General features: G+C 37.7%; 1 protein-coding gene across 12 annotated transcripts in view; it reads right to left on the bottom strand.

Annotated features, from left to right (window-relative positions):
• FRYL (FRY like transcription coactivator) overlaps nucleotides 1-26,897 on the bottom strand; it is a 158,490-nt gene that overhangs the window by 74,989 nt on the left and 56,604 nt on the right. For all 12 annotated transcript variants that reach the window (XM_021394876.1, XM_021394866.1, XM_021394870.1 and 9 more), the window contains 8 exons: nucleotides 17,868-18,067; nucleotides 10,707-10,760; nucleotides 8,070-8,209; nucleotides 7,510-7,606; nucleotides 4,670-4,749; nucleotides 3,849-3,929; nucleotides 3,242-3,410; nucleotides 2,212-2,304 (listed from right to left, as the gene is read on the bottom strand). In XM_021394876.1, the coding sequence (XP_021250551.1) occupies nucleotides 2,212-2,304; nucleotides 3,242-3,410; nucleotides 3,849-3,929; nucleotides 4,670-4,749; nucleotides 7,510-7,606; nucleotides 8,070-8,209; nucleotides 10,707-10,760; nucleotides 17,868-17,987 (834 nt within the window). In that variant the 5' untranslated portion in view covers nucleotides 17,988-18,067. The remainder of the gene's footprint in view (nucleotides 1-2,211; nucleotides 2,305-3,241; nucleotides 3,411-3,848; nucleotides 3,930-4,669; nucleotides 4,750-7,509; nucleotides 7,607-8,069; nucleotides 8,210-10,706; nucleotides 10,761-17,867; nucleotides 18,068-26,897) is intronic.

Genomic DNA, 26,897 nt, shown 5'->3' with positions numbered 1-26,897 from the left:
ACCATCTAACAAATAAAACTACGCTGAAACCCTTCAAAAGTACAATTTAATGTATTTCAAAAATAATAACCATAACTTTTTCATTGTTCCCCTTTTCACTGCTCCTCTTTTCTTTTATATCCCCCAACTCTGAAAAAGCAATAACTTAAAAGAAATGACACACAGGTCACCACTCAATCAACAATACAAGTGGTCTCTGTACAGTTTGCAGAATTAAAGAAAGAGATGAACGCACCCCTACACTTTTATTACCCAATCTGTTCTTGGATCCAAAACAGCCTTCTCCCCACTCCCCTCATCTCTTAGCCTTCTTTCTGGATGCCTCTTATAACCAATTTAAATATAATTTTGATGTACTACTTTATTCTTTGTTTTTTCTGCATTTATCAAATTCTGGCTTGGGGTTGGTTTTTTTTATAGAATATCTATAAAAGAAAGTATGGTAATTTCATGTTCTTTACAACACTGCAGAAGCAATCATATTTACTTTCATTTTGTATTTTTTGACAGAGAACCAGAAAGGTGAAAGAACTTTCATCATTTCTCTACTTTTCCCAGTGTAAGCTTTTATTTTTAGTTTTTTGTTTTGTTTTTACAGAAATAGGAGTTATTAAACAATACATCACATCCAAATTGCTAAGAACAAAAAATACTGCGTACTGCAAGGTGTAAAAACCCCCCAAAAAAAAGAATTAAGAAAGAATTTTTACATTTTAAATGACTTTCTTCACATCCCCAAATTATTTCTCTTTTGCTGTTCTTAAGATTTAAGTTGTTCTGTACTCCCCTAGCATCACACGAGAAATTGGATCCGGCTGTTCCCAGCACCACATTACTGCTTTCGGATATAACTGTGGGATCATAGATGAACTTTAACTTCCCCTCTGTAAAATATTCACTCATCCATTACACCTGGAGGGTCCAAATCCAGTTATATTTTTAAAAAATGCCTGAGTGACTCAGCAGCAGAATGACAGTAAAGAAGTCATAATGCTGAAATCCAACAGCTTACTCACTAGTGATTTTCTGTACCCAAGATAACAGCAAATCCAGATTCAGTTCTTCCACCTACTTGAAAAGATTCAAATTTGCATCTCACGTAGAGAATGACTAACCCTCTCAATTCTATTTCCACCTGGAATGGGCTTCTCAGCTTCTGTTTAAGAAGCACCATTTGTATGAAATGATTAAAGATTCAATGAGTCAGAAAGAAAGAAAGATCAAGACTCCCTCACCAACTGCTGAAAGCACTGACTCAGCCACTATTTGTAGGAAGAGATCCACAGCTCATCACAGACACGCACAGCACAGCTGACGTGCATGCCTCTGCGACTACCACAAACTAGTTCCAATTCCAATGCTGCCTCTGTCCATTCAATAAATGTGTGGTTTTTACTTTTTAAATCACAATTTCATAAACTAATAGTCATATTTACCTAAATGCTAAGTACTTTCTCTATTCACCCTTCACGTGACCTGCCAAGCAACTATGGAATTCAAAATGACAAATGCACCTATCTCTCATCAACTTAGCTCATTATTCTCTAGAAAAGAGAAGAGATATGTCCAGGTAAAACTAAAACTAAGATTAGTCAATAAACAGTCACTATCAATACCACATCTCTGTGGTCATGCCTTAAAATGAAATATCTCAATTTTATTTTTTAAGCTCCAAAGTTAAGAAATCTAGAGAAGACAAACATATCCCTGCAGGTCAAGACAAAACAGATACATTTGAAAGAGAAAGTAGAGCTCAAAGATATTCTTCTATGCTAGATTTTTTCTTCTTCCATAGGAGTTCACGGTCTCCCTACCTGACTGTAAAAATATTACATACATCGTTTTATTCTAGAAAGAACTTAAGAAATTTCAGCTAATAAAGAAAGTCAGTGGGATCTCTTAATAAACAAAATATTAAACACATGAAATTTCAGTCTTTTAGAACAAGTATAATACCATAGTGTTGTGATACAAGAGCCAAGAAAATAGACTGTTAAAGTCCAGAAAACACATGGAGAAACTAGCTGATCTGCAAATTGTACCAACATGTTTCCTTCAAAAGTTTCTGTAGGTGCTCATAAGTAATTTACTTAGCATTTTTAAGTATGTTAAAATGCAATATAATGAAGATTATTGGAAGCAATTTTATAATGAGAGCTCAACTGCAACAGAGGAAAACGGAGGGAGAAAAAGAAAAAAAAAAATACTTACAGCAGCCACAGGAATAAGAATTTCCACAAACAAACCAGCAAGTGCATGTTTTATGTCTTTATCTTTTACTTCCAGGAAGTACTGAGCACATTCCTTTGTGATGAAGAATTAAAAAAGTTTTTGAAAAAAGAAGAAAGACTTAGAAATGTCGTTATACCATAAATATTACTAACAGTATCACATTAATTACTAGTTCAAATTTTGAAAAAAATTGGTCTTACTTTCTGTGACAATAACAACTTCACAAAAGATTGGAAACTTTAAATACCTTTTTGCCAGGAACTAATAAAAAGTTGAAAAGGGAATGTTTTTTTCTACTCGGAATAAAAAAAGATGCAAGTTTTTCCTCTACTTTCCAAAAATAAATGCTTATCTTACACTGAAATTATTATAAACAAATATTTTACATTTTTCTATACTCATGTGAATTTCCAAGGAGACTTTGATAAAAAGATGCAAAAACAATTTTAGAGAGGAATAAATATCCATACACCTGTACACACGTTCCACTGTACAAAACTTGAAACGGAACTATCCACTCGTGTGTAGATTCCTCAGGACCAATGTCAAGGTCCATGGTTGTTAAACAGCTGAACAATTTTTCAGTCCACAGTCAATAGAAGCAAACAAAGATTCTAATTCCCTCTGAAAATGAAGTATTTTTCAAACAGAAGTGCTTCTTGGTATCTCAGTTATTTAAAAAAAAGATATCTCAAGAAACTTCTTTCTCAACCTACTTTCATAAAGAAATAAAATTAGTAGATTGCTACCATTTCCATTTAGACTCAAATTATTTCATGTATTACAGGTTTGCCACATTACTGGGACAGCTCAGAATGGGTTCTCATCATGGTAGGTATTCATAAATCGTAGAGAAACAAATGATTCATGTGTCTGAGAACTCTGAAACTAATGGAAAAGGATGAAGGATGACACAACTGAGTTACTGATCACAGCAAGTACTGTTGCACTTTCATGATCAAAACAATCAAAGTAATGCTTAATTCAGTTTGCTGTGACGTTTGATTACCTGCATGAACTGAAATGATGCTTCAAAATCCTCCACAGGATACATCTTTACTCGAAAAAACTTCATTCCCATAATCAAACTGATGATACTTTGTACTACATGAGGACTCTGTTCTTTTTGCCGCAGTTCTTTTAATTCAGTGACAAACTTCTTCCTAACAGCTTGAAACCTGAACAAGGGACACAGATTGCATTTATTTGCATTTTCTTTTACTTTTACATGAAGTTCTTAACTCGGAACTGATGTCTTTATTCTGTAACTGATAACAGCACCCACAGTAAACTAAAAACAAACAAGATAAATCCCAATACTTAAAAGCTAGGCATTTCAAGAGTGATTACCACATTGGAATACACTTGTTAACAGAACAACTATTGACAGATAGCCAGCCTCTTTCCTCTGCACCTACAAGCTGACAGCAAAGCAAATCATTTTTGTACTAAAGTAAAGACTATTCCTTGATCTGTTCAAACTATTGGCCTGGAACATGAGGAGCACGCACCAGACTACACTATTTGTTACCAAGGCCATTAACAAATGGTACTATATTAAATACACTTCAACTCTACTATCATTTTTCCCAAGAAGAGTCAGTGATTGAACTTACTTTGATTGAGCAAGAACCCCTGTCACTTCTGCATATAAGTCTGCAATAATATGCACATTCCCAGTGTTGGTTCCTGAATACCTAAAAGAAAAAAAAAAAAAAAAAGCCAGGGAAGGTGTTTAATACACCTTAAATACACTTCTGTTCTTCTAAACTACAAACGTGTTCACAATTACAAACACAAAGATGACATCCCATATACTGGAATATAACCATAAAAACAATGAAATTCATAAATAAAAAGCATAGGTAACATTTGGGCAGAAATTGGAACACAGGAAGTTTTTATCTGAACAAGAGAAAGAACTTTTTTGCATTGAGGGTGACAGAGAACTGGAACAGACTGCCCAGAGAAGTTGTGGAGTCTCCTTCTCTGGAGATATTTAAAACCCACCTGGATGCTTCCCTGTGCAACCTGCTGTAGAGAATCTGCTTTAGTAGGTGGTTGGAGTAGATGATATTCAGAAGTCTCTTCCAACCCCTACAGTTCTTTGACTCTGTGTAAAATAGTGTCATTTTGTTGAGCAGGCAGACACACACTGTGCAGGAAGTTTACTATTGTTCTCTAACCTCAGACCTCTTTTCTGGCTCTGGGTGGCTGTGCAAACCATTCTATGCAAAATCAACTCTATTATTATTATACACAAAAAAGCTGTGCTCTTTCAAGATATGTGTTCAGTTTTAAATTATCAATCATTGCTCATTTACAATATTATCACCAATGTGTTACATGTGAAGTAATCAAAGGAGAACAATTATCACAATGAAGCACAGGCTGAAAATACATACAAAACGTTTTATAGTATACAGATGAAACTTACCCTTCCTTATGTTTAAAGTGCTTAAAAGCCAAGTTTAGAACTTCATGTACTAAAGGATCTGGCACTGGATGAACAGGTATCTGAAACAAAAGTTTTATGTATCGGTAAGTAACTATGCACACATGTGTGTGGAAGTATGTATGAAGTACATAAATAGGACCGTGAGTTGCACTACAGAAACATTTCCTACTCTTGTCAGAACACAAATCCTCAGCTGGCATATGAGGTCAATTTCATTCTGCAAGATATGAACATTCACACAACCTGAAGATCTTAAAATTAAAGCAATGCTACATATTTCAAACCTCCCTCCCCCCTCCCCCGGAAAAAAAAAAAAAACTACTTGAATTCATTTATATGTATTAAATCTTTTATATTATTTTGCACATCAGCTTTTAATGACTTAGACTCACTCTGAAATAAACAACTAACAGTAATCTAAACACTGCAAATTTGTTATTGAAATTTCTCAAACATCAGTTACTCACTCATCTTTCTATGCTTTCCATCTTTCCTCCCGTGGTGCTATTATAACACATTTAACCTCAAAATGCAATTAATCATGACATAAAGGAATACAAAACCCAAGCATAAAAACACAGAAGAGGTGACCATTTAAGACTTGCTGCAAATGCAAGTAGACAAAACAATAAATCTTCCTAACATTAAGTAACAATTAGGTGACAAAATCATGCATTGTTTAAAAGGTCCTTTTTAAAAACAAAACATCAGTGGTTCCCTAACACCACTACCTTCCTCAGTTTCAAAAGGAAACATCTGCCTGAAAAACACAAGTGTATTTTTAAAATACATAAAAGATTACTGTCTTGGCTACAAAAAACGAAGCACTTATTGCTTGAGAATTTCATACTCTTCTGTGTAAATGAAGCTATTTATTCAAGGCTTTCTGGTTACCAGAACAGACTGTTTACATGGATATATAATATGATGAGTAATATGCAGTCATTTAAGTAAGATTTTTGCTCCTACACAGGTCATGTCCATCACCCGCTCTCCAATTGCTCTGTGCTTCTTACAGAAGAGGCTGGATCATAACCTTTGCATGCTATATATCCAGTTTCTAAGTATTAAACAGTGACAGGGCTTCCAGGAAGACAGGAAAGATGAAATGTGAATGTAAATTTGTTTTCTGATAGAAAGCTATCCTTTCCACACTTTGACTGTCTAAATGCAGAACACATTATAGGCAGAAGATACTTCCTTCAGATAATCTGTAAGACTACACTAAACAAAGGACTCTCTGTGACACAGCTTGGTTCACTGGCCCACTGATGTTCTTTGCCTTTTTTCTTTAAGGGCTCTTAAAGAAAAATTTGGGCACGGTGGGTAGAAAGCAGGCTGTACTTCTAACTGTGACTTGTGAATGCATTTTAATGCAGAGAGAATCCTGACCCTTAGCTTGCAGAGGTGATCTGGGGTAAGAACTTCTGCGGAATTTAAAGATCAAACAAAATAATACAAAATAATGAGCATCTAGACCACTAGCCATGCAGATGGCTGTTTGCTGGGTTTCTACAGATGACTGGGAAAGGGATTTAGACAAATAATTTCTCTAACAGAAGAAGTACGGCCGAAACGCTGAGATAATTCCACATTTAGAAGTTCAAGATCAGATACAGAGAATCCCCACTAAAAGGGAAGTAGCCATCAAAACCACGTCAGAATTTCTGTTCAGAACTTTCTTCCCTGTTTCAAAACACTGAAGAATAAGCACTGAATTAGTTGACTCCAGAAAAACACTTATCTGGCTTACATGTGTAAAAGGTTCACCAAGCATTCATTACAAGAGCCCCCACGGCACACATAGCTCAGGCTCTTCTCAGACCAAAATTTGGCAGCTCTCCTGAAATTTGGACCTATTAGCAACACATACACTACTCTACGGAAAAACTGACACCAGTTCAGAACGCAGCAAATGCTCACACAGTCTATTCCATTTCCCTTTTATTTCCAGCACTGATAGAAAATTGAAGCAGGGAGAGAACATGGACAATTTATTCATTTATTTTCTGTAAAACGCTAACACTTAATAGTTTGGTGACTTTAATACTGTTGCTTAACTGTGTTGCTGTGTTTGCAGCTTAGGAATATCACTTCAGATGACTAGTTGGTTTCTCAGCGAAGGATAGACAGCTCTGAATTGTGTTTCACTATTTTCATTTTTCCCTGTGCCACAAACACACCACACACAACCACATAAGCACAAATTTCCTACAAATTATCTGCAAACTAAGCTATACTCCTTTTTTTACTTAACACAGAATGACAATTAATTTTCAAATATCTACACATAGAAGACAAAATACATGAGCAAACTTCCTGCTTCAACGACTTAACTCTGCTTTCAAATACTATTATATCATTTATTTTCCTCTCAAATATGTAAGAAAAAAGGCCGTTACTTAGAAGCCAAACTCTGCTATCTTATGCATATACCGATGCAAATTTTATAATAACAAAACTTGTGCATGTGCTACATTAGCAAAAGGCAAAATAAAATTGCATATCCTTTCCATTCTAAAGAAATGTGACATTTTAGTCTTACTATTCAGCAACTTCACATTGTATTTCAAAAGTGTCTAAGCACACAAAAGGTGCTGGACATGAACAAAATGTTATTTTTACAACTTCGTGTTTTATACTGCATTAGCAGTTTTGGCTTAGTGGATCCAAGAAATGAACTGAGATAATGCAGGGCATAATTACAACCTTACATCTGCTTATCCTACTGATCGAGTTTGCTATATAAAATTTTAGAGGAGGTGACTAAAACTGACATGAAAAAATAATAATTAAAAGAAATATGTCAAAGAGCTTACCTGTTTTAGAACCTCTATTAAAACTAAACAAAAAATGAAATCTACAGCTAAGTCCCTCCTTTCAAGTAGATAGTCTCTTTCACGTTGTTGGTCATCCCTAAAATAAAAACAAATCAAGAACGCACGTATCATACATGACTAATCACAAATATTACAGAGAAGGAGTACACATACCTTCCATGCAATCATAGTCAAACACTTACATAAATGCTTAGAAAGGCTTTATAGTTTGGTGCAGCACTAAGATCCTGAATCCTCCTGAGAGGACCTGCCAACAACCAAAAACATCCTAAAAGGGAACAAACTAGCTTGGAGTAATGAGGGTCCAACTTTCCTCTTTGTATCATCCACAAAATTATTAAGTCACTTTGTGGATATCATCCACGCAGTTAAATACAACATCTCAAAACATCTCCTTCCTCCACAGATTTAGCCAGTGATAGATCAAAATACAAAATGTTTGCCAAAACCAAACAAACACACACCAAACACAAAGCACACTTATGTCTTTTTACAAGACACACAAAAACGAAACCGACTTCTGCAAGCAGAACTCTTACCCCTTCGATTTTGTGCTTGATCGAGGTCTGTATTCATAAGATTCATCTTCTGTTCCATTTTGACGCCTGTACCAGTCAAACAAGGTGCGTAGTAAGGAGGGGAGACAGTGCTCTGCTACTGAGCTCATAGAGCTTATCAACTGAAAAAAAATAAGAAAAATAATTTACCACGACAAAGCAATCAGATTTAAGTATATACTTGTTATATTTAAATAGATTTATAATCAATCTTTCAGACTGATGTTTAACATTGTTTTATAAAGGATATTGTAAAATTTCATGAAGTAGCAACTTTACATATAATTTTCATCTAGGAGGATTGTTGTGAATATGACACAAAATTAAGTAATATGACAAATGTAAGTAGGCAAATTGTTCTGAAGCTCATGAGGATCACAAAACTCTAAATTTATATGGAAAGCCCACGTGAAACCACTGAGAAAAAAACCAGATATTTTAGAAGTCCCTGAATACTACCATATGCATTTCTGAATTATGACAGGTAAGATATAACCTTTCTAAAATGAACAAGTATGTAACCCTGAAAAACATGCTTTTTTTGGTTATAATGGAAACAATAAAAAAAGGAACTTATTTTAGATATCCTACTCTACTTTTAATACCTTTGTCTGTCCAGATCTCAAGCTATATTTATTTTCAGCCTTCAGGAAAGCAAACATAGTGAAACAGTGTCAGCAAAAGGTACTATAGAAGGAAGACCTTAAAATGGTATGAAACTTGAATTATCTGCACTTCTTTTAACTTAAACTAACAGAATTCATCTGTGCCCAAGCATGGAGGAGAGAAGAATGACTGCAGAAAGATGGCACCAAGCAGCTATAAGCCCCAGTCAGGAGGCAATGGGGAACCAGTCAGCCCCTAGAACCATGGCTGGGAAAGGAAAGTTACCACATTGTTCCCAAATGCCACACAATGATTACCTCTTGCATCTTTCAAATGAGAGATTTTGATAGAAGCCATCCTCTTGCTATAACTTACGTATTTCTCATTATTCACTATTCCAGAAAACCAAGATAATGTCAATATCAGAATTTCTTTGTCCTCATTTAAGGCATCCTGCTTTTTCAGGTTTGGGGAAGGGATGGGGAGAGGTTAACCATAAGGAAACCTCAGAACAATCTTTCAACTATCAGAAAACTTTACTCAACTAGTTATCCAAGTCACAGGAACTAAGCAGCATTCCTGACTCTCTGAAAAAAAATTCTCACAGAGAACAGGTCTGAAAAACTTTGTTAGAAAAACAACAATAGTGTTCTGACAACAGACATAATGGAAGAACATAAAAAAGAATCACACATATATATAAAACCAAAATTCATGATTATTAAGTACTGCATTTTCAGAAAAAATAGATAATTTCCATATCACATAATTTCAGAAGTTTTATGCTTTATTTTTTTAGTTTTCTGCACTCAGTTTACTTGCAGAATCTACATGTAGTTTAATATGCAAACACTAGCAATTAATAAAAATATCTTGAGAAAGACTTCTGGGGGAAAAAATAAATAATACTGCTGATTTACAGATTTCTATAGATGATGTCTATAATTCAGATCATTTTGCTCTTTGTTAGCTTTAAAATAAAACACTGTAGCTACCAAAAAACTTAAGCTACATTCTCCCTAAACTATTTTCCCTGCTTGTAAGTTAACTGTCACTTTGAAGATAAAAGCCTCACAGCACTTTAGATCAGAAATTATTAGAAGCCTACATGAGATTTACTGGGGGAGGGGTACTGGAAAATAAACTTAGACATCAAATGTCATATGCTAATATCTGTTTCTCTTTTGGAAGGAAGGACAAGAAAGAGGTGCATGGATGGCTTTTAATTCAACAGCAGAGTCAGATCCACAGATTTATGTGCAATACCTATATCAGAGGAATAATGGAAGCTTAAAAAAATTCCAGTAACAGAAGATACAAACAGAATGTTAAAATTCACACAGTAAGAGGCTACACAAAAACAGTTAAGAATAGGAACGCATAATTAATAGGGCACTATCTCAGTGCTGCCACTCCATTGCAGGGAAGTGGTTACAGGACAAAAACATGCCTGCATTACGAAAGAAGTATAAACAATGAACATGAATAAATTCAGCAGTTATTCCAGGTGTAGTTCAGTTAACCAAGTGAAACATAATAGCTTTACAGTGAGATTATACACTCAGGAAAGAATGAAGTTACACCCTGAGTCTGCCTTCTGCTATAGAATCAGAAAGCACTGAGTAACTGAAATTAACATTATTTGCTTGTAAAAGCCAAACCCCCCAACACTGAAACACGAAGCAATACAGGCTGAGGCTACACAAAGCTCATAGCATGAATACACAATCTTTTTGTCCCTTACCACATTTCAGCATGTTACCTTCAGCAGTTTTTGTGTCATTTTCAGACAACTAACCTTCTAGCTCCTTATTATCATGGAAAATAAACTCCAAGGGTTTTTTTTGTTTCTCTTCTACGCTTGTTTTTAACAACTCTGGTCTGGTAACTAACTGTGAGGGTCTAAGTCTTCTAAAGCCAACTCAGGCACTCCAACAGAGATGTTCTAAACCACCCCAACACTGTGTAGCACCTTAATCCTAGATAAACTGCCTTCAATGACATGCCTCCTACCTGATCAAACTGAAGATCTTCACCTCTTTGAAGAGATCTGGACAAGAGCTTTTCCTGGAAAAAAGTAAAAAGAAATATGAACCTCATAATGCAATTCACTAAATATAAGATTCCTTCTTTTTCAGTTATATCACAGAACAAAGAAATAACATTTGATGTGAATACTTGCATTATTTTTCAGCTAAAGCCATTTCTGAAGAGATGAAGTGTGCTCACAAAAGAAACTGAACAGAGATCCAAAATTAATTTGCCAGCACAGTAGTAATAATGCTAATTGTTAACACTACTGACAAACATAAAACCTCAAACACCTCTCCCCAGCAGCAGACCCCACAGAAGTACACTCGATGGAGGCAGCTGGCAAGGTGGGCTGGGGAGAAAAGCCATTCCCATCTGAGCTAACAGCTGGTGCTGAAGTGATCGATTGCTCAGTCCATTGCCAGTCTGCTCTTTCCCTGAACAGCAAATGGAAAGAACTAGTAATCAAGTCCAGGAAAAGGAGAATGTCAATAATAACTTCCTTCATAACATACAGAAAATGCAACATTAATGGGATTTAATTACAATATTTCGTTGCTACCGGTACCATAAAACATACTGCTCTGTTAAAAGCAAAATTCAATTATATTCATGACAAAATAATTCAATGTGAGTTAAAGCATTGCAGGAAATGAAACAAAACACGCATGAACTATAATAGGTACAGCTACAAGAAATACAAATTTTTGCAAGTCTCTTGCTAGGATACCTGGAAAGTTTTTTTTTAAAAAGACCAAGTCCCACGTATAGGTTCTGAGGGCCAGTGATGTACAGATTGGCTTGCTAAACCATCAACCCAAGTGCCAGAACAATAGCCTTAAGTGTACACTAAAAAGCAGTAAGATATGTAAGGACACAGTGAACATTCCCAGCTAATTAAAGACACACTGAAGTACTTTTCACTTCATTATACATAAATCAGAAACCCCTCTATCTTCAACGAGGAGAGCAGGAGTACTGGATGTAAGAAGTTAGAGAAGCCTGCGGCAGGTAAGCCCAAGCAGCAGCCGCCAGGTGGGATGCCCCAGCAGTGCCCAGCTCTCAGCACCTCGCCAGAGATCGGCAGCCACGCACCACTTACAAACAGCAACTGCTCAGCACTTGGCATGAGGCAACACCCTTCTGCCACGCTGCAAAAATTTACAAAGCCAGCACTGCTTGGCCTTTAACTCCTGCAAGACCGAAGCAAACAGACTGACTACATGGGAAATGGATCTGGACTGGGGTTGGGTGTGCCAAGCTCAGAGTCAAGTTGCCAGTTTATTTTACCTCATCTTAACTGTGATCTTGAAAATTAGAGACCGTTTGCCATTTTCTGTTCCAACTGCAGCTGTATCCTTTTCAACTACAAATACTGTCTCTTGCAACTACTACAGCTCTCTACAAACTTGAATTCAGCACTGCCCGGGCAAAAAGATTTCACCCATTCTGAAAGCATAACGTGACATAAAATACTGAGAATACCAACTGAGAATTCAGATCAATTTCATTTTCTCCAAGTCAGAAAAACCCTGTTTACATAGACTACTTGATTGCCTAATTAAACACTGTCCTTTATGTGCATCTCAAGTATGTTTTAAATAAAAAAAATTTTAAGAAGTGGTTTCAGGAAAATGCATTTAATACTTTACCAGACTTCTATTTGTTCACCAACTGATGTTGAAGCGAGAAGGAAAAGGTTTCAAATAGCAGCAAATAAACACTTTTTTGAATGTTACAATTTTTTATAATTTGATGTGTTAAGCTTGTTGAAAATACCATTATGAGAGTTTACATTTTGCAGCAGGTACTAAAAGTTTCAAGGAGTAATTGGTAAGTCAGAATCTCTTTTTAATTACAATCCACCTCCCTCTCCTTTTTTTTTTGTTTCATTTTGTTCCTTGCTGCAAGGAAATTTTCTACCGTAGTGGTGAATTCATACACCTATACTGTGCTTTCAGATAAACTGCACAAATAATTGTAATCGCATTGATTGCATGAGAAATGTTCCACCCTACATAAACACGGTATATTGCTGAACGAGCTGAAAGAAAATTAACTGGAAAACTATTTTCTGAGAAGAAGTGGACTTTCCCATCAAGAGGAGAGGTGACTTTCCTATAAAACAACTGGTAGAGGTGAGGCTCCTTCAGCCTCTCTGTGACACAACGCCTGTGTGCCATGTTTTCACCACAGTCCTGCAAGACTAATAAAAAGGTGAACAAACACTGAGGTTACTGTATCCATTGTATGTGTCTAAAACCAGAAATGGCTAAACAAAAGAACACAAACACAAAAAAAAAGTGAAATCATTCAGAAGTCTTTAGACAAAAAAGTCCATGTCAACAGATAGCATGCTATTTTAAGGTACTTCTAAAAGTTAGCTTTTCTTTTTCTTTTTTTTTTTTTTCCTCCATCACCATAGTTGCATACCAAACAAATGTGACATGGCCAAACACAGCCACAGGTTTATCAAGGCCTCTGATTTATTTGCATGGCTTTAAAGTTTATTTTCTTTCCAAGTGTTTTTCTGACAGTGCTTTCTCACTGACTCTGTTGTCTTATGTGAAATACAAAAATCTATCCAACAGCATGAAGAAAGGATCTGGAAACTCACTGAATTCATAATTTAAGATTTATCTTTCTGGCTTCCTGAAACTCAGGGAGAGATGGAAGTAATAGGTCTGCATTTATCTTTTACAAGAGAAATGAAAACACACTACTGAATTATCTGAAAAGCAGTTTGCATCTGCGGAAAGCAGAAATGTCAACATATTGGAGACAGCAAAGACCAGGATGTAGACTTGTGTGTGCTGTGCAAACAGTCGCGCTGGTGGAAAAAGGTTCCACCCGTTGGCCTCACTCCAGCGCTCCCCAGTGTCAACCCCAGAAGCCTGCACACCTTGGCATGGCAGTGGAGCTGCTCAGGTACAACAGCTAAGTTTGCACACTTGCTTCTCTCATCCTTCCCTTGCAAGTGCCCACAAGTACCCACAGAGATTTGTTTCACATTTGGGGAAAGCTGTTTTCACACCTCTCAGTGATCTTTTCTCAGCTGCAGAACTACCAAAACTAACAAAAGATGAATCTTATTTGAGTACTTTCTCCTTTAAAATGAAATACTGACAGAAAAGACAAAAATCAATGAAAAGCAACATTACACACTGAGTATCCTAAGAAAATTCACAACCAGAGAAACCATCTGGTTGCTTTTGAAAACCACAACTCAGCCCCTGAATGAGCAGCACACCGCCTTCCCCTCCTCACCTGTCCTGCCCCAAAGTGGCTGTTTTCCATCCACTCCTGCTCCCCTGCTGGCATGGGCAACTTCAAGTTTTAAAAATAGTGCCTAGCTTCTAACATTATTGGCTCCAAACTCTATCCAACAGCCTGGCTCCATCTAACACGTTAAAGATTTATGTAACAAATATATATGTTCTCCACATAAGCTTCATTATTTGCAGCCACATCATCTGACAAAATCAGAACAAACTAAAATAGCAAGGGGCTTTCTTCACTTCCTGCAAAATCTTTCCTCTGATCTCAGCCAACAACCTTCCATTGCCCCTTCAGACTTTCATCACCTTTTTTTAATATCAAACACTAGAACAGAACAATCAGTATTTATCTCAAATACTACATACAAAAATAAGATCACTTTAGTACTTCCTTTCATTCAGACAACTTTAGCACTCCCTTCCATCTCTTCATAATGTATAGGCTCAGGTTCTTTTACTTTTACGCAGTTTCTAGCACCTCCTTAAAACTGCTGCTTGTCTACACAGTTCTTCCTTCTTGCCAATATGAATCAGGAATGCTGGCTATGTACCAAAATTTACACCTGACTGCATTACAATGCATTTTATTTAAATAACTTCTGAAATTCAGCAAATGAGCCCAGACAGAACTGTTAAAAAGAGTTTCACAAATCACTGTTCTACCAATAATTATCACTTCATATCTTCTCCTAAAGAATTTTATATGTACTGTATGCACTCAAAATATCACCATTAGAATCTTATTAATAGATCTTGATTAATTCTTGCCATTACCTTAGAAGTTCATGAGACAAAAGATCTGGAGGGTCACACTTCTTCACAAAGCACCTTATTTCACAGGTTTCCTAATTTCTAATCTGGTAAGAAATTCTGATTTTGTATGATTTAAAAACCTTTCTTTAAATAACCGTTAATGACATGGCAGAGAGGCACAGCCCAGGATTATTGTCAGAGCACTTAATCCACTCTGTGGACATGTTCTGCAGCACAAGTGCACACCAGGGCTACTATACGTACCACGCTATCAGCATTTAAGTTCAGAGATTTAACTCCAAACCAATTGCATCTGTGAGAAAAGAGCTCTTCAGCCCATTTGAATTACAGATGCAGAAGTCCTGGCCAAACGCTACGTTTAACAAACAAGTTGTAAAAAGATACTCAGACGGCATTCACTGGTTACCTTCCTGTTCACTGCCAGCATCATCACTCCACACCTCTCCTCCCTGTGCGTCCACAAATCACCCTTGAGTATTTTAATGTGTGTTTTCCTGCAAACACTGCTGTAATTTCTTACCAAACCCTCCCGAACTCTTAAATCATTGTAATGTCGATAAGGAAACAGTAATGTTATGTTTAAATTGTATACTTGTCTGGTACACACACAAGTATACTTACGCACAATGTATACTTAAATAGGTGTGTATAACGAAATATTTTCTTTTCCTCGGCCTTTCATCTACTCATGGTTTCACCTGAAGATCATTCAGTCAGTGGTACCACAAAATACATTTAGTTCCCTTTTTCCTACCTTTTTTTTCTGCCTTTTATAGCATTTTTCATAAAGTTTCAAAACTGGGGTCCAAGCACTCACACATGCGTTCTACTTTAACAGGACTACTCATTATAACGAAAATTGCTTCTGCAAGCAACTGTTGCACACAGAGGCCTTTCAATTAAGTTGATTTTCCAGTTAACATTTCAAATTATTTTTATCTTTTGCTTTTGACTAAAAGGTCTTAAGATTTCAACACCCAAATTCATTGCATGCCCAAACTATTGTGTTCCTCTTGTTTTGCCCAAGAAATACTAATACAGGGACTGCAGCTCACTGTCTATATGCAGGAAAGAGGGCAGGGGAGCATGGGATGGATACTCCTAATATTATAGCTATTCAAAGCTATTTGTAAGAAATGGACATCTAGAACAAAGGTTTATTTGTCTGTGTGCGCATAATACAGCACGATCTTGATCCCATGCCTTCGGCACAGCAGGATCACGATCACTGCCCACTGGTGCGTTGTGAGAGAGGACAGTCCATAACAGCAGTTAATGAAAACATTCAAGACATGCTCATGCTGTGGGAATATGTTAAACACTTGCAAACACACCAAGTTATAGGGCTATTACCATTTTAAATTTTTACAATGGCAGCCAACAAGTTAGTGACTGTGTAAAATAATTCTTTTTTTTAAACTTAAAAAGTAAGTACTTCATGCATCTTTGCCACCTACAGTTCAGTGAAATGTTAGCCAGTCAATGAGAGCTCTTTTCCCCCCAATAAAGCTATATGCATCCCTGGATTAAAAAAAAAAGAATGATAAAAATTACACTGCAAAGTACCGTCAATAATCTACTATGAGAATTAAAGCAGGAAGAAGTCACATGGACAAGAATACTGAGGAACTGAGCAATGTCAAGAATGCTACAAGCTGCATTATGCCACAGAAGACATAATCTGAATATTAATTTTCATTTCTAAAAATAATATAATTTTAGAAAAAGTTCTGAAAGTTGTAATGCATTGTGTGTGATTTGGAGACTAATCGGTGTCTTGGATTTCCCATTTAATTCTAGGATGGTAAGTCACTTGTGTATATTAAAAAAAAAAAAAAAAAACAGCACAAAAAAACCACCAAACATCTTGAAGGGATACTGATACTGAGGCAGTTAGTGCAAAATAAAGATCACAATTGAGCGTAGTTTCCAGTTAAAAATACATATATCCATTTATTTCAAGAGCATACCATCTAGATTGGTCCTGCTGAATAAAAAGCTGGACATAAGCCGGCAATGTGTGCTTGCAGTCCAGAAGGCCAACTGTATCCTGGGCTGCATCAGAAGAGGAGTGGCAGCAGGGAGAGGGGGGTCCTCTGCTCTCGTGAGGCTCCACAAGGAATACTGCATCCAGGTCTGGGGCACTCAACACAACAAAGACTTGCTATTGGAAATGGTCCACATGAGATCATGAAGATGACCAGAAGGCTGGAGCACCTCTCCTGCAAAGACTGGACCCAGTCTTCTTTAGCTCAGAGAAGAGATGGCTGCAGGGAGACCTCACTGAGGCCTTCCAGTACTTGAAGGGGCACTTATCAGCAGGAGAAGAAATGACTTTTTACATGAGCTAATAATAATAGGACAATGCGGAATAGCTTCAAACTAAAAGGGGGGGAGGGAGGGCTAGGTTACACGCTAGGAGAAAATTCCTTACTCAGAGAGCAGTGAGGCAGTGGCACAGGCTGCCCAGAGAAGCTGTGCATGCCCCATCCCTGGAGGCGCTCAAGGCCAGGTTGGATGGGGCCCTGGGCCGCATGGCCTGGTGGGTGGCAGGCCTGACCACAGCAGGGGGTGGAACTGGATGGGCTTTAAGGTCCCTTCCAATCCAAACCAGTCTGTGACTCTGTGATTACAAACAGAATTTCGCATTTTACCTAATCTGCAATATATACTGGATACTGTGCTCCTCATACGTTAGTGTCAGTGCTAATTTACTTGGCAAACACACCAAATGCATCTTTCCTTGAAAGTATATTTTAAAAAAACTATTATTTCAAAGGAACATCAACAGGAAACGTGCTTTTTGTAGTCACTGTTTCCTTTTGCAATTTTACACAACTTACGAATACTAAGAGGCCTTATTTCCAGTAACCACTTGCAAGAGTTTTGAAGGAAGTCAACAAAAAATTATCTAGGTAGCAATCCTGTTTCCAGAGGCCTGTTTATTCTTGAAGTACACCCTTCAAAAATTCAGCAGTATCTGTGGATGTTTTTTTCAGTTACCACAGATATGATATATTAGTCTGTTTAAAAAAAAAAGAAAAGCAGAACCATTTCAAGGGATACTACAAAAAAAGAAAACAGGACTCACCAAAGGTTCAGCCATTACAACTTCAATTTTCTTTTCAGCCTGAACAGCAAATTCAGCGAAGAGGCTTTTGATGACATACTCGCCAGGTTTTACATCTGGATCAATAGTAATGTTAGACATGATGATGCCTCTCTTTTCCCAAGTGGAAGCAACACTTGGAGAAACTCTGCGTTTATTTACTCTGCTGGGTGGTGTGGAGGCTATTAAAGAGAAAAGAAGGAAAAAAAAGAGTGAGCTATAATGCAGAACTTCTAAACAATGACACTTCTTGATACTTTCCCATCCACCACATAAATGTATCCGCACAGTATATTCTTTAACCCAGAAGGAAACATCCAGAAGTCTTTTTCAACCGTTATTTTGCCTTTGATAGGAAATTCCACTCTAAGGTTAGATAAGGGAGTACAGCGTAAACTCTTTTATTACTGATAAAATGCAAAATTGTTTCAAGGTGTGTGAACAGCCCCATTCTGAATATAACCGATGATGAACATGATAAAAAATACAGACTTTAATATCCAGTGTCTTCAGTTCAAGTATGGCTAAAAATCAAAAGTTCAATTTATAGGACCGCCTCCCTGTATTGTGAGATGCATCTTTTTGAGCTGATGTTTATAAACCATCTAAGTTCAAGCTTCTACTTTGTCTCCAAATACCTTCAACAGAAACCTCTCTCTGCAACTTTTGTCAGGAACTTGATTTTCCTAAAAAGAATGCTAGTTCCTTCTAGACATGCCACACTCACTACTTTTCTCCACTCTTGTTGTGGTTTAACAGCCAGTAGCTAAGCACCACACAGTAGTTTGCTCACACCCACCCCCACCGAAGTGGGACAGCAGAGAGAAATGGAAAAAAGGTAAAACTTGTGGGTTGAGATAAAGACAGAAAAGGAAGGGAAACTGTAATAATAACAACAACAATAATAGAACATACAGAACAAGTGATGCACAATGCAATTGCTCACCAGCCCCCCACTGTCCGATGCTCAGCCAGGCACTGAGCAGCAGCAGCCTCCTCCCCCTGCCAGTTTTTTCTCAGCATGACGCTGGTTGGTACGGGACATGCCTTTGGCCAGCCTGAGTCAGCTGTCCTGGTGCTGCCCCTCCCAGCCCTTTGTGCCCCCCCAGCTCCTTGCTGGCAGAGCAGCACGAGAAGTTGAAACAACCTTAGCTCTGTGTAAGCACTGCTCAGCAACAACTAAAACATCGGTGTGCTATCAACATTGTTCTCATCCTATATCCTAAACACAGCATCGTAATAGGAAAAGAATTAACTCTATTCCAGCTGAAACCAGGACACCCCTCTAACGAAAAATCTTGAAGACTTGTCCCTTACCGGCCATATTAAAAACTGATCAATATATTAAGTCTCCATCTCTCTCCAACAGAGCTTTCACTCACCTACCGAAATTGTCACAGGCTAAGACTGCACAATATTTATCCACTTTTAATGTCACTATTCCTCTCTAAGCAGTCAAAAGTATTTCTTTTCTATTACTACAGCTGCTATCTGACATGACTTGCAGCATCAAAAATCAGGTATTACAACTCACTGTTCCAAGTGTTTAATACATCCATGACAATTAGAGGAAATAATAATAATTCTCATATTGCACACACAAGATCAAAATATTTATTGGCCTCGCTGATGATGCCACAGACCTAGCCAGAAAGCTTTGATATTTCTCCATGACTTCTAAAAATTTATTAAAATATTAGGAATTTATGCTAAGAGTTCCCGTGATACTAAGGATTTCCTGTGTGACCTACTGTAAGGAAAGAACCTGCTGTGGCAGAGGGGTAGGACAAGATGATCTCCACAGGTCCCTTTCAGCACCTACAATTCTGTGTTTCCTATTCATACTAGGATTTTCTTTTCTTGTGATGGTTGTACAGCAAGTCCAAAATCAATCTGCTTTACCATATTACTTATTGCCATTTGCTCAGGTAAGGTTCCGCAGGCTTTTTGTGGTTAAAAAGTTGTTGAGATGCACTTGACCAATCTTTATTAATTTTCAAAATTTTCATTTGTTTTCAATTTGTGCAAATGCAGTTCCTATATGCAACACATTATCCACAACTTTCACTCACCAATTTTTCACTCTTTACCTCATTCATGAAAATACTGGTTATCATGGAAACCAAGTCTTTGGGTCATTCACTTAGAGCCTTCCCAAGTTTGCCTGTAAGATGTTCGGAATTTCTTCTGTAACTTCAGGAATATACATTTTACGTAATACAGATTTCCTCAACTTCCACAGAAAGTAACCATGTATCAAATGCATGACTAAAGCTGACAATTCAGCTTGAAGTGAAAATGCATGAATGGTCCCAATTACCTCAGTCTCTAAAGAAAAAGGAAAGTTCCTTTGCTTAAGCTTGTTACTACCTATGATCTGTGTTTCTCCTCTACACATTTCTTGCACAGATTTGCTGCTGCTCAAATCATCACTGTTCAGAAAAGATAAGCAGTACAATTTGAGCAATGCATATGTTTTCCCATATGTAAACTGCCATATGCCCTCTTACAGACGGGAAGGAAAAGCCAAGGTCACACAGCTGAGTTGCCAGCAATCAGGGGGCACAGCAGGTGATGTGCCAGAACACCCAGCACACAAGCACACATGCCACATGTCATACCATGCTTCTGAACGTCCTATAATGCTTAAATCTAAATTTTTGGTCTTGGTGACAGCGTTCTTAAAAGACACTGAAATATACGTGCCACACAACGCAGGCAACAAGAGCTAGGAAGTGCTGCCACACTCCAGATCCCTACTGCGGAAAGTCACTACAGCAAAGTACACCAAGGTTTTTGGGAAGAGACCGAAGTGCATGCAACAAAGAGTCTAACTTGAAAGGAAAACTCTCTTCTTATCCCACTTAGCCCATTAATACAAGGTTTAAACACCTCACAACAAAACAAGCCCATTTTGTTTCATTACAAGCACTCTGTGCTTCCTCCAACAGGCATGTTCGTGCTGATCTTAAAACCCAATGCCTCCAAAGGCAGCAACGGAAATGAAATAGATACGTTATGGGTCAAGAGTGAAAGCACAAAGACATGGGGACAGAAAAGGAGAAAAGAAGGAATATATCCTTCCTAGCCTCAGCAGGTAACAAACAGAAACACCAAGTTTCTGAGCTTTACAAAACAGAAAAATGTTACAACACATAGCGATTTTGAACAACTCCCCTTTCATATTCATCTAGACACAGACAACAAAAATTTTTCTGAAGTGCCTAAATTGGAAAGACCTAAAGACTTGTAAAGACAAGTAAACTAAAGGTTTCAGGTACTAAGGTGCCTAAAAGCTAAAGTACACAATAGCTACTACATATTTTTAGGTAAGCAGTTCTTTCTATCCTAAATATGAGCACTTATAAGAAAGCAAAAGCTTTGTTCTACACAACAGTGAATTTATTGACTTCATTGTTTTAAATCACATATGGAAGCTAACAGGCTGGCAAGAAATGGGAGAATTTTAAACCTTCCCTTGAGCATTGCTAGCCGTGTCTGGTCAGAAAGAGGTTACTGAAGCAGCTGCTTTGGTTCCTTCTAGCCTTGTCTACTGGAGCATGCCACGATGCCCAAACAACCAGGCAGAGGGCTTGGCAGCACTCGCCATCACTCTTGTCCAGCCCACGTTCCTCAACAAGAACTGGAACTTTACCAGCTCTTGTGTCTCTACATGGAAACTGAGCGAGAGTAACATACTTCTTAACCCATAGCTCTCCTTGTTTTGTGTAGGCAAGTCTTAAAAGTGTATTTACAAAATACATTTCTATATCCAGCTTTTAAAAGATGACCTTAAAAATCCCCTGCCACTAAAGAATCAGGAAAATGCTGAGATCTGATCATCCTCACGGTACTTTATTTACTTTGCACCAAACAAAAGTCAACTAATTCTTAATAAGAGGCCACAGAATCACCTCCAGGTCTGACTGGCCCAAATCCTGCTAAAGCAGGGACACCCAAAGCAGGGTGCCCGGATCCACGCACATGCGGCTTTTGGAGATCTCCAAGGAGGAGATCCCTCAGCTCTTGGGCAGCCTGTGCCAGTTTGTGCCAATTGCCTCTTGTCCTGGCACTAAGCACCACTGACAAGAGCCTGGCTCTACCCCTCTTTGCACTCTCCCTTCAGGTATTTACGGACATCAGTGAGATCCCCCTGATACTTCTCTTCCCCAGGCTGAGCAGGCCCAGCTCTCAGCCTCTCCCCACAGGGCAGCTGCCACAGGCTCTGCATCACCTTGGTAGCCCTCCACTGGACTCTCCCCAGTGTGTCCAAGTCTCTAATGTCTTATCTCACTAACTTTAACACACATTAATTTTCAAAGACATAAAACAACATCTCTTACTAGGGATTAGGTCCCAAGACTATTTAGGTTAATCTAAAACCAGACATAAAGCGAGCAAAGCCACAAAACCCCAAGCTCTCATACCTGAAGTGCTGCTAACTGCTGGATTCATGTGCACAAATCTTTCAGCTGGTAATGAACCCTCACTCTCCACCAAAAAAAGGGGAAAATGTCAAATTGATGCAATTATAGTGCCATGAGAAGGTTAGAAGTACAGTAGATTTGTTGAAGTTCCAGCATACTCAACTAGCTAGATAAAAGACTAGGATCTACTTTAATCTGTGAACTTGTTAAGAACTCTTAATAACTCCTGCTCTGTATATGACAATGGTTGTGGTTTTAACTGCTATGTAAAACCAGTAAGTTAGCTTAAAACAAACAGGAAAAAAAAATACAAAGGAGGGAAAACGGGGAGGGAGTTGATCTGTGTTTAATAAAAGGATATATACACAGTAGTTCCTTAAAGGAAAGCCAAAATCTATTAGCAGACTTCTTAACTAGGTCAAACTACACGATTATCTGGTATAATTATGTTCAGTGGGATTCATGAACTTGCAATTGATAACATTCTAAAAAGGATCTGTGTGGATTTTAAACAGCATATTTAATGGAAAAATCTCATTACAGGGTAAGATTAAATATTTTCTTTCTCCTCTTTCCTGCCACCAAAGCATTATCTGTTGTCTGAGAAAATTTAAGTTTCAAACATTGTTTTGAAGCTTAAAACAAAGGAACAGTCCTCAGAACTTCAGACAAAATCTGGATCCAAAAACCATACCCCTCGCAACAGTCCGATAACAAAAAACTACTTTCATAAACTGCTTGAAACACTGGGTGCTATTCACTTGAAACAATATCCTGTTTGTTTGCTCCAATGTGAGCTAGTGCTACGTGGGAAATTTGGAAGCAAGTGCCCCTGAAGAGCTGTAGGAAATATCTGTTAAACAGTATTGTTTGGTTGCTAGGGACACACCAAATTGTTTGGATAGTTTCAAGGAACAGTAAAACAATACAAAGGATAATTAGACAGACAACACACTCCTAGGTCAAAAGGCAACACACGCTGATGGATGTTAAATTAGTAACAAAATTTCTTTGTGGTAAACACAAGCATCCAGACCTATGAAAGTTTACTTAATGCCGAAGCTGATATTAAAGAATGGTATTTTTATCATCCTGCTTCTCTTCGTATAGTCCAAACACATCAAGTGGCTGAGGATATAAATGGGGTTCCATTTACACCAACGAGCTTATTCAGGACTCACACGTACCAAGCAGGTACCCAAGGTAAATAACTAATGCACATCAACCTGTGGCAGCCCAGGAGCACAACTTATTTCACAGCTAATATACGATGTTTTTTAGGTTTTGTATTCTTTTTTGGTACTGCTTTCCACTTAGTTAAGTGATGGCCCTTCTTACTTGCTTTTAATAGTACTAGGTAACTCACATGAGCTACCTGAAATTTGCTCTACTTGAGTTGCTATTGTTTCTCAGAAAGCTGGAATGTTTGGTTGGACTGAAGCAGAACTTCTACCAGGTATCCATCCTCTTTCGCGATGGCTGAAAGTATGTCTAAAGTTATTTTTATTTATTTTAAATACAGCATGCAATTATAAAATAAGAATACTCAACAAACTTTTGAGAAGGCCTCCATCATTTTCATTGAACAGATTATGTACTTAGTTGCTACATTTAATCATTGCTAAGGTAGTAAATTGTTTTATACAGATTACATTCAATGATTCATCTTTTTATTATTATTTTCACAGCACAGATAGTATCACAGCTACTTAAGGCTTCCTGTGATACTTGTTGCAGAAGAGGGTTTGAAAGTCCAACTGACAATATGAAAATTACAGAAGACTGAAAATATTATCTGCATTGTTACTTAATAGTATTTTAATTATACTCTTTGTCCCCTGCTCTGATAAACATCTGGACTATCTCACTCTACCTCACAGAAGTGAAATTAATATACATGGGAAGATATCGGTAACAAATATTAAGTGTGCTTCATAGCAACAACTCTTCATTTACTTAACCAGAGAAACCATTTATTTCCTAATAAGGACACTGATGCTCAAAAGAGACAATCTATTCTGCCCAATGATCACCCCAACAGTTGATGAGCAGAGCCAAAAAATTAAGTTTCCTATGTCAAAATCAGTGGTCTGTTCTCTACAGCAACATACTAAAAAACCTTATCATTCTTTTGCAATTCTCCAGTTCTTTTGTACCATCAAGTTTCCATTTCCAAAGTGTCCTTACTAGAGCAGTGAAAAAAAATCTTCCACGAACATGCTTCATTATTTGAATAAAAGAAATAGCAAATATTTTTTCTGAAGACGACTAAGTTTAACATATACTTCTCTAATAAAAGGTGCCCTTTCCAAACTTTAGCCTCCGCTCTATGGATCAAGTATAAAGAAAGAGCCATTCTAAAACCAGTCAAGAATTGCCGAACAAAAGAAATACAGTACACTCTCAGTGGAGGTGCTATTTCAGAACTCAATAAAAATAGGCAAGAAAATAAAGTTACGGGGTGACACTACAAAGTAACACTAATGACACTAATAACACTATGACAGAGTCTGTCAGTCATATATTCACTTAGGACACGTAGATTTGTGTTCAGGGTGGTGAGGGGAGGATGCAGCTGGCACACAAGCATGTGACGCTGCAAGATCAGCCATGGGTACTTCCTTGGCTTTTGTCCAAACATGCACCACTAGTACTACTGCACGGAGCCTGTTCCCAAGCTGGATTTCTTGTCCTATTAGCTCCAGCTGCACTGACCCTCAGCTGACCTCACGCACAGCCAGCACATCTGCACACGCGGCGCTGGGCGGCTCCTCAGTTCACCAGCACCACACAGCCTGGGGCTGGCTCAAGTTGGGCACTGCAGCAGAAAGCCTCTGAATCTGTCCACAATGAGAAATACCGTGCGGCACAGTGTAGTGGTGTCGGCTGCCTTCCAGGTACAGGGAAAGTGGCAGTGTGCTAGATGTAGCGACCCACAGGGCATTATGCTGCATTTATCCAGTTGTCTCCATTTATTTCACCAATGCTCATTTATCTGCAAAACATTACTTGTGATAAAAGATTTCAGAAAAAGGAAAGAGAAGAAATTCCAGACTTGTAAAATATACATATACACTAATTTTAGTCACTTCCAGTTCTCAATGGAACTGGCTTAGTTCAGCCATACAGCTAGTGTAATGCCTGTAAAGCCAAGTCAAATCTTTCAGCGAGAGGAAGTTATACATACGTTGATAACTTCCCCTCCACTTCCAAATCAGAACTAGCACTTTTACCTCTGCAGTAAAAAATATTTCCCTACTGACAGTTATCTAAGGAGATTCAGATATCCCAGCCAGAGTTGGGAATAAAGAAACATACGTCTATTTTACATCAATCAATGGAAGATGCATTTATTTCTAGCAGTTGCTAACTAAGCGTATGACTAAAATGAAAAGGATGTCCTGAGAGGGAATAGGAAAAGTTTTTTAAGTGTACTGTGGAAACTGGTACTATGACAGCTGAGTCTTCAAGTGGACTCAAAGAACACAAAACAAAAACCTCACAGCAATCTTCTCAAGTTTTACCATGTAAATCATTTTTCTACTTCTATGGAGAGCTGACTCAGCTGAAAGAACAGCTGTCAATGTTGTAGCTACAGGTACTCACATAAACCTTGCTTTCTGCTTGCAGCCTCTGAAAACACCTGCAGGAAATTTTATCTTGATTTTCCCCAAAACACAGGCTCCTCTGCTAGTAAACTGCAATACAAATATTACTCCAAGCAAACACAGGGACACAGCAGAAATTCTAAGGCATAAAGTCTCAGTAGGGCAATATCTAGCTTTCTAGGTATCTGGGCCAGATTACAATCCCTTACAGATACATGTTGCTACTGATGATCCTCATGTTGTAAATTCTTCACCATGGGGCAACTTTGTTGTTCTGAAGTAATCTTTTTCTCCACTACTGTTAAAACCCCTGACAATTTAATTTAGAAATAAAATTTTTAAATATAATTTTTAGATTTTCACTCAGCATAATGTTTTCTAGGAATCTAATGAAACAGTCTCCAAAAAGGGAGAGAGGAGAACTGAAACAGAAATATTACTTCAAATGCCAAGGTGCTACTTTTCTTTATAAAAATCAGTTTAAGTTTGGAAGAAAAATTCTCTCCTACCCTTTCCACATCTGTGACCGTGGTATGAGATGCATTAAGTCAGCCTCCTGTGGGTCAAACACACACAGATCACAGAAACTCTCCCTCTCCCTTCTAAACTCCTTCTCACCAACACCTTCTGGAGAGTTGTTGCTATATTCTCTGCCCCATAGCAGCTTTCTGCCCTTTTTGTACTGATTTACAGACAGCCTTTGGGGAAGGATCCTGAGGAAAACAAAAAATTCTTCTTGCCTACTTGCATTAAAAGTTGAGCAAATTCTAACCAGCAAATATTCTGATTCCTGTACTGGACTTCATCTCTTGCAGTCTCTTCCCCAACTTATTTTGGGAAGCCTCATAGCAGAATAGTTATTTCTTCCCCGAAACCCCAGAGCATTGGATGATAAAATAAATTACAAAGATACAATTGGAAAAATTATTTTTAAGTACTTATTTTGCTTAAATTGAGGTACACAAGAAGAGAGAAAC

Source organism: Numida meleagris, chromosome 4, assembly GCF_002078875.1.
Source record: "Numida meleagris isolate 19003 breed g44 Domestic line chromosome 4, NumMel1.0, whole genome shotgun sequence".
NCBI classification, from domain to species: Eukaryota; Metazoa; Chordata; class Aves; order Galliformes; family Numididae; genus Numida; species Numida meleagris.
This window is presented reverse-complemented; position numbering and strand designations above follow the sequence as displayed.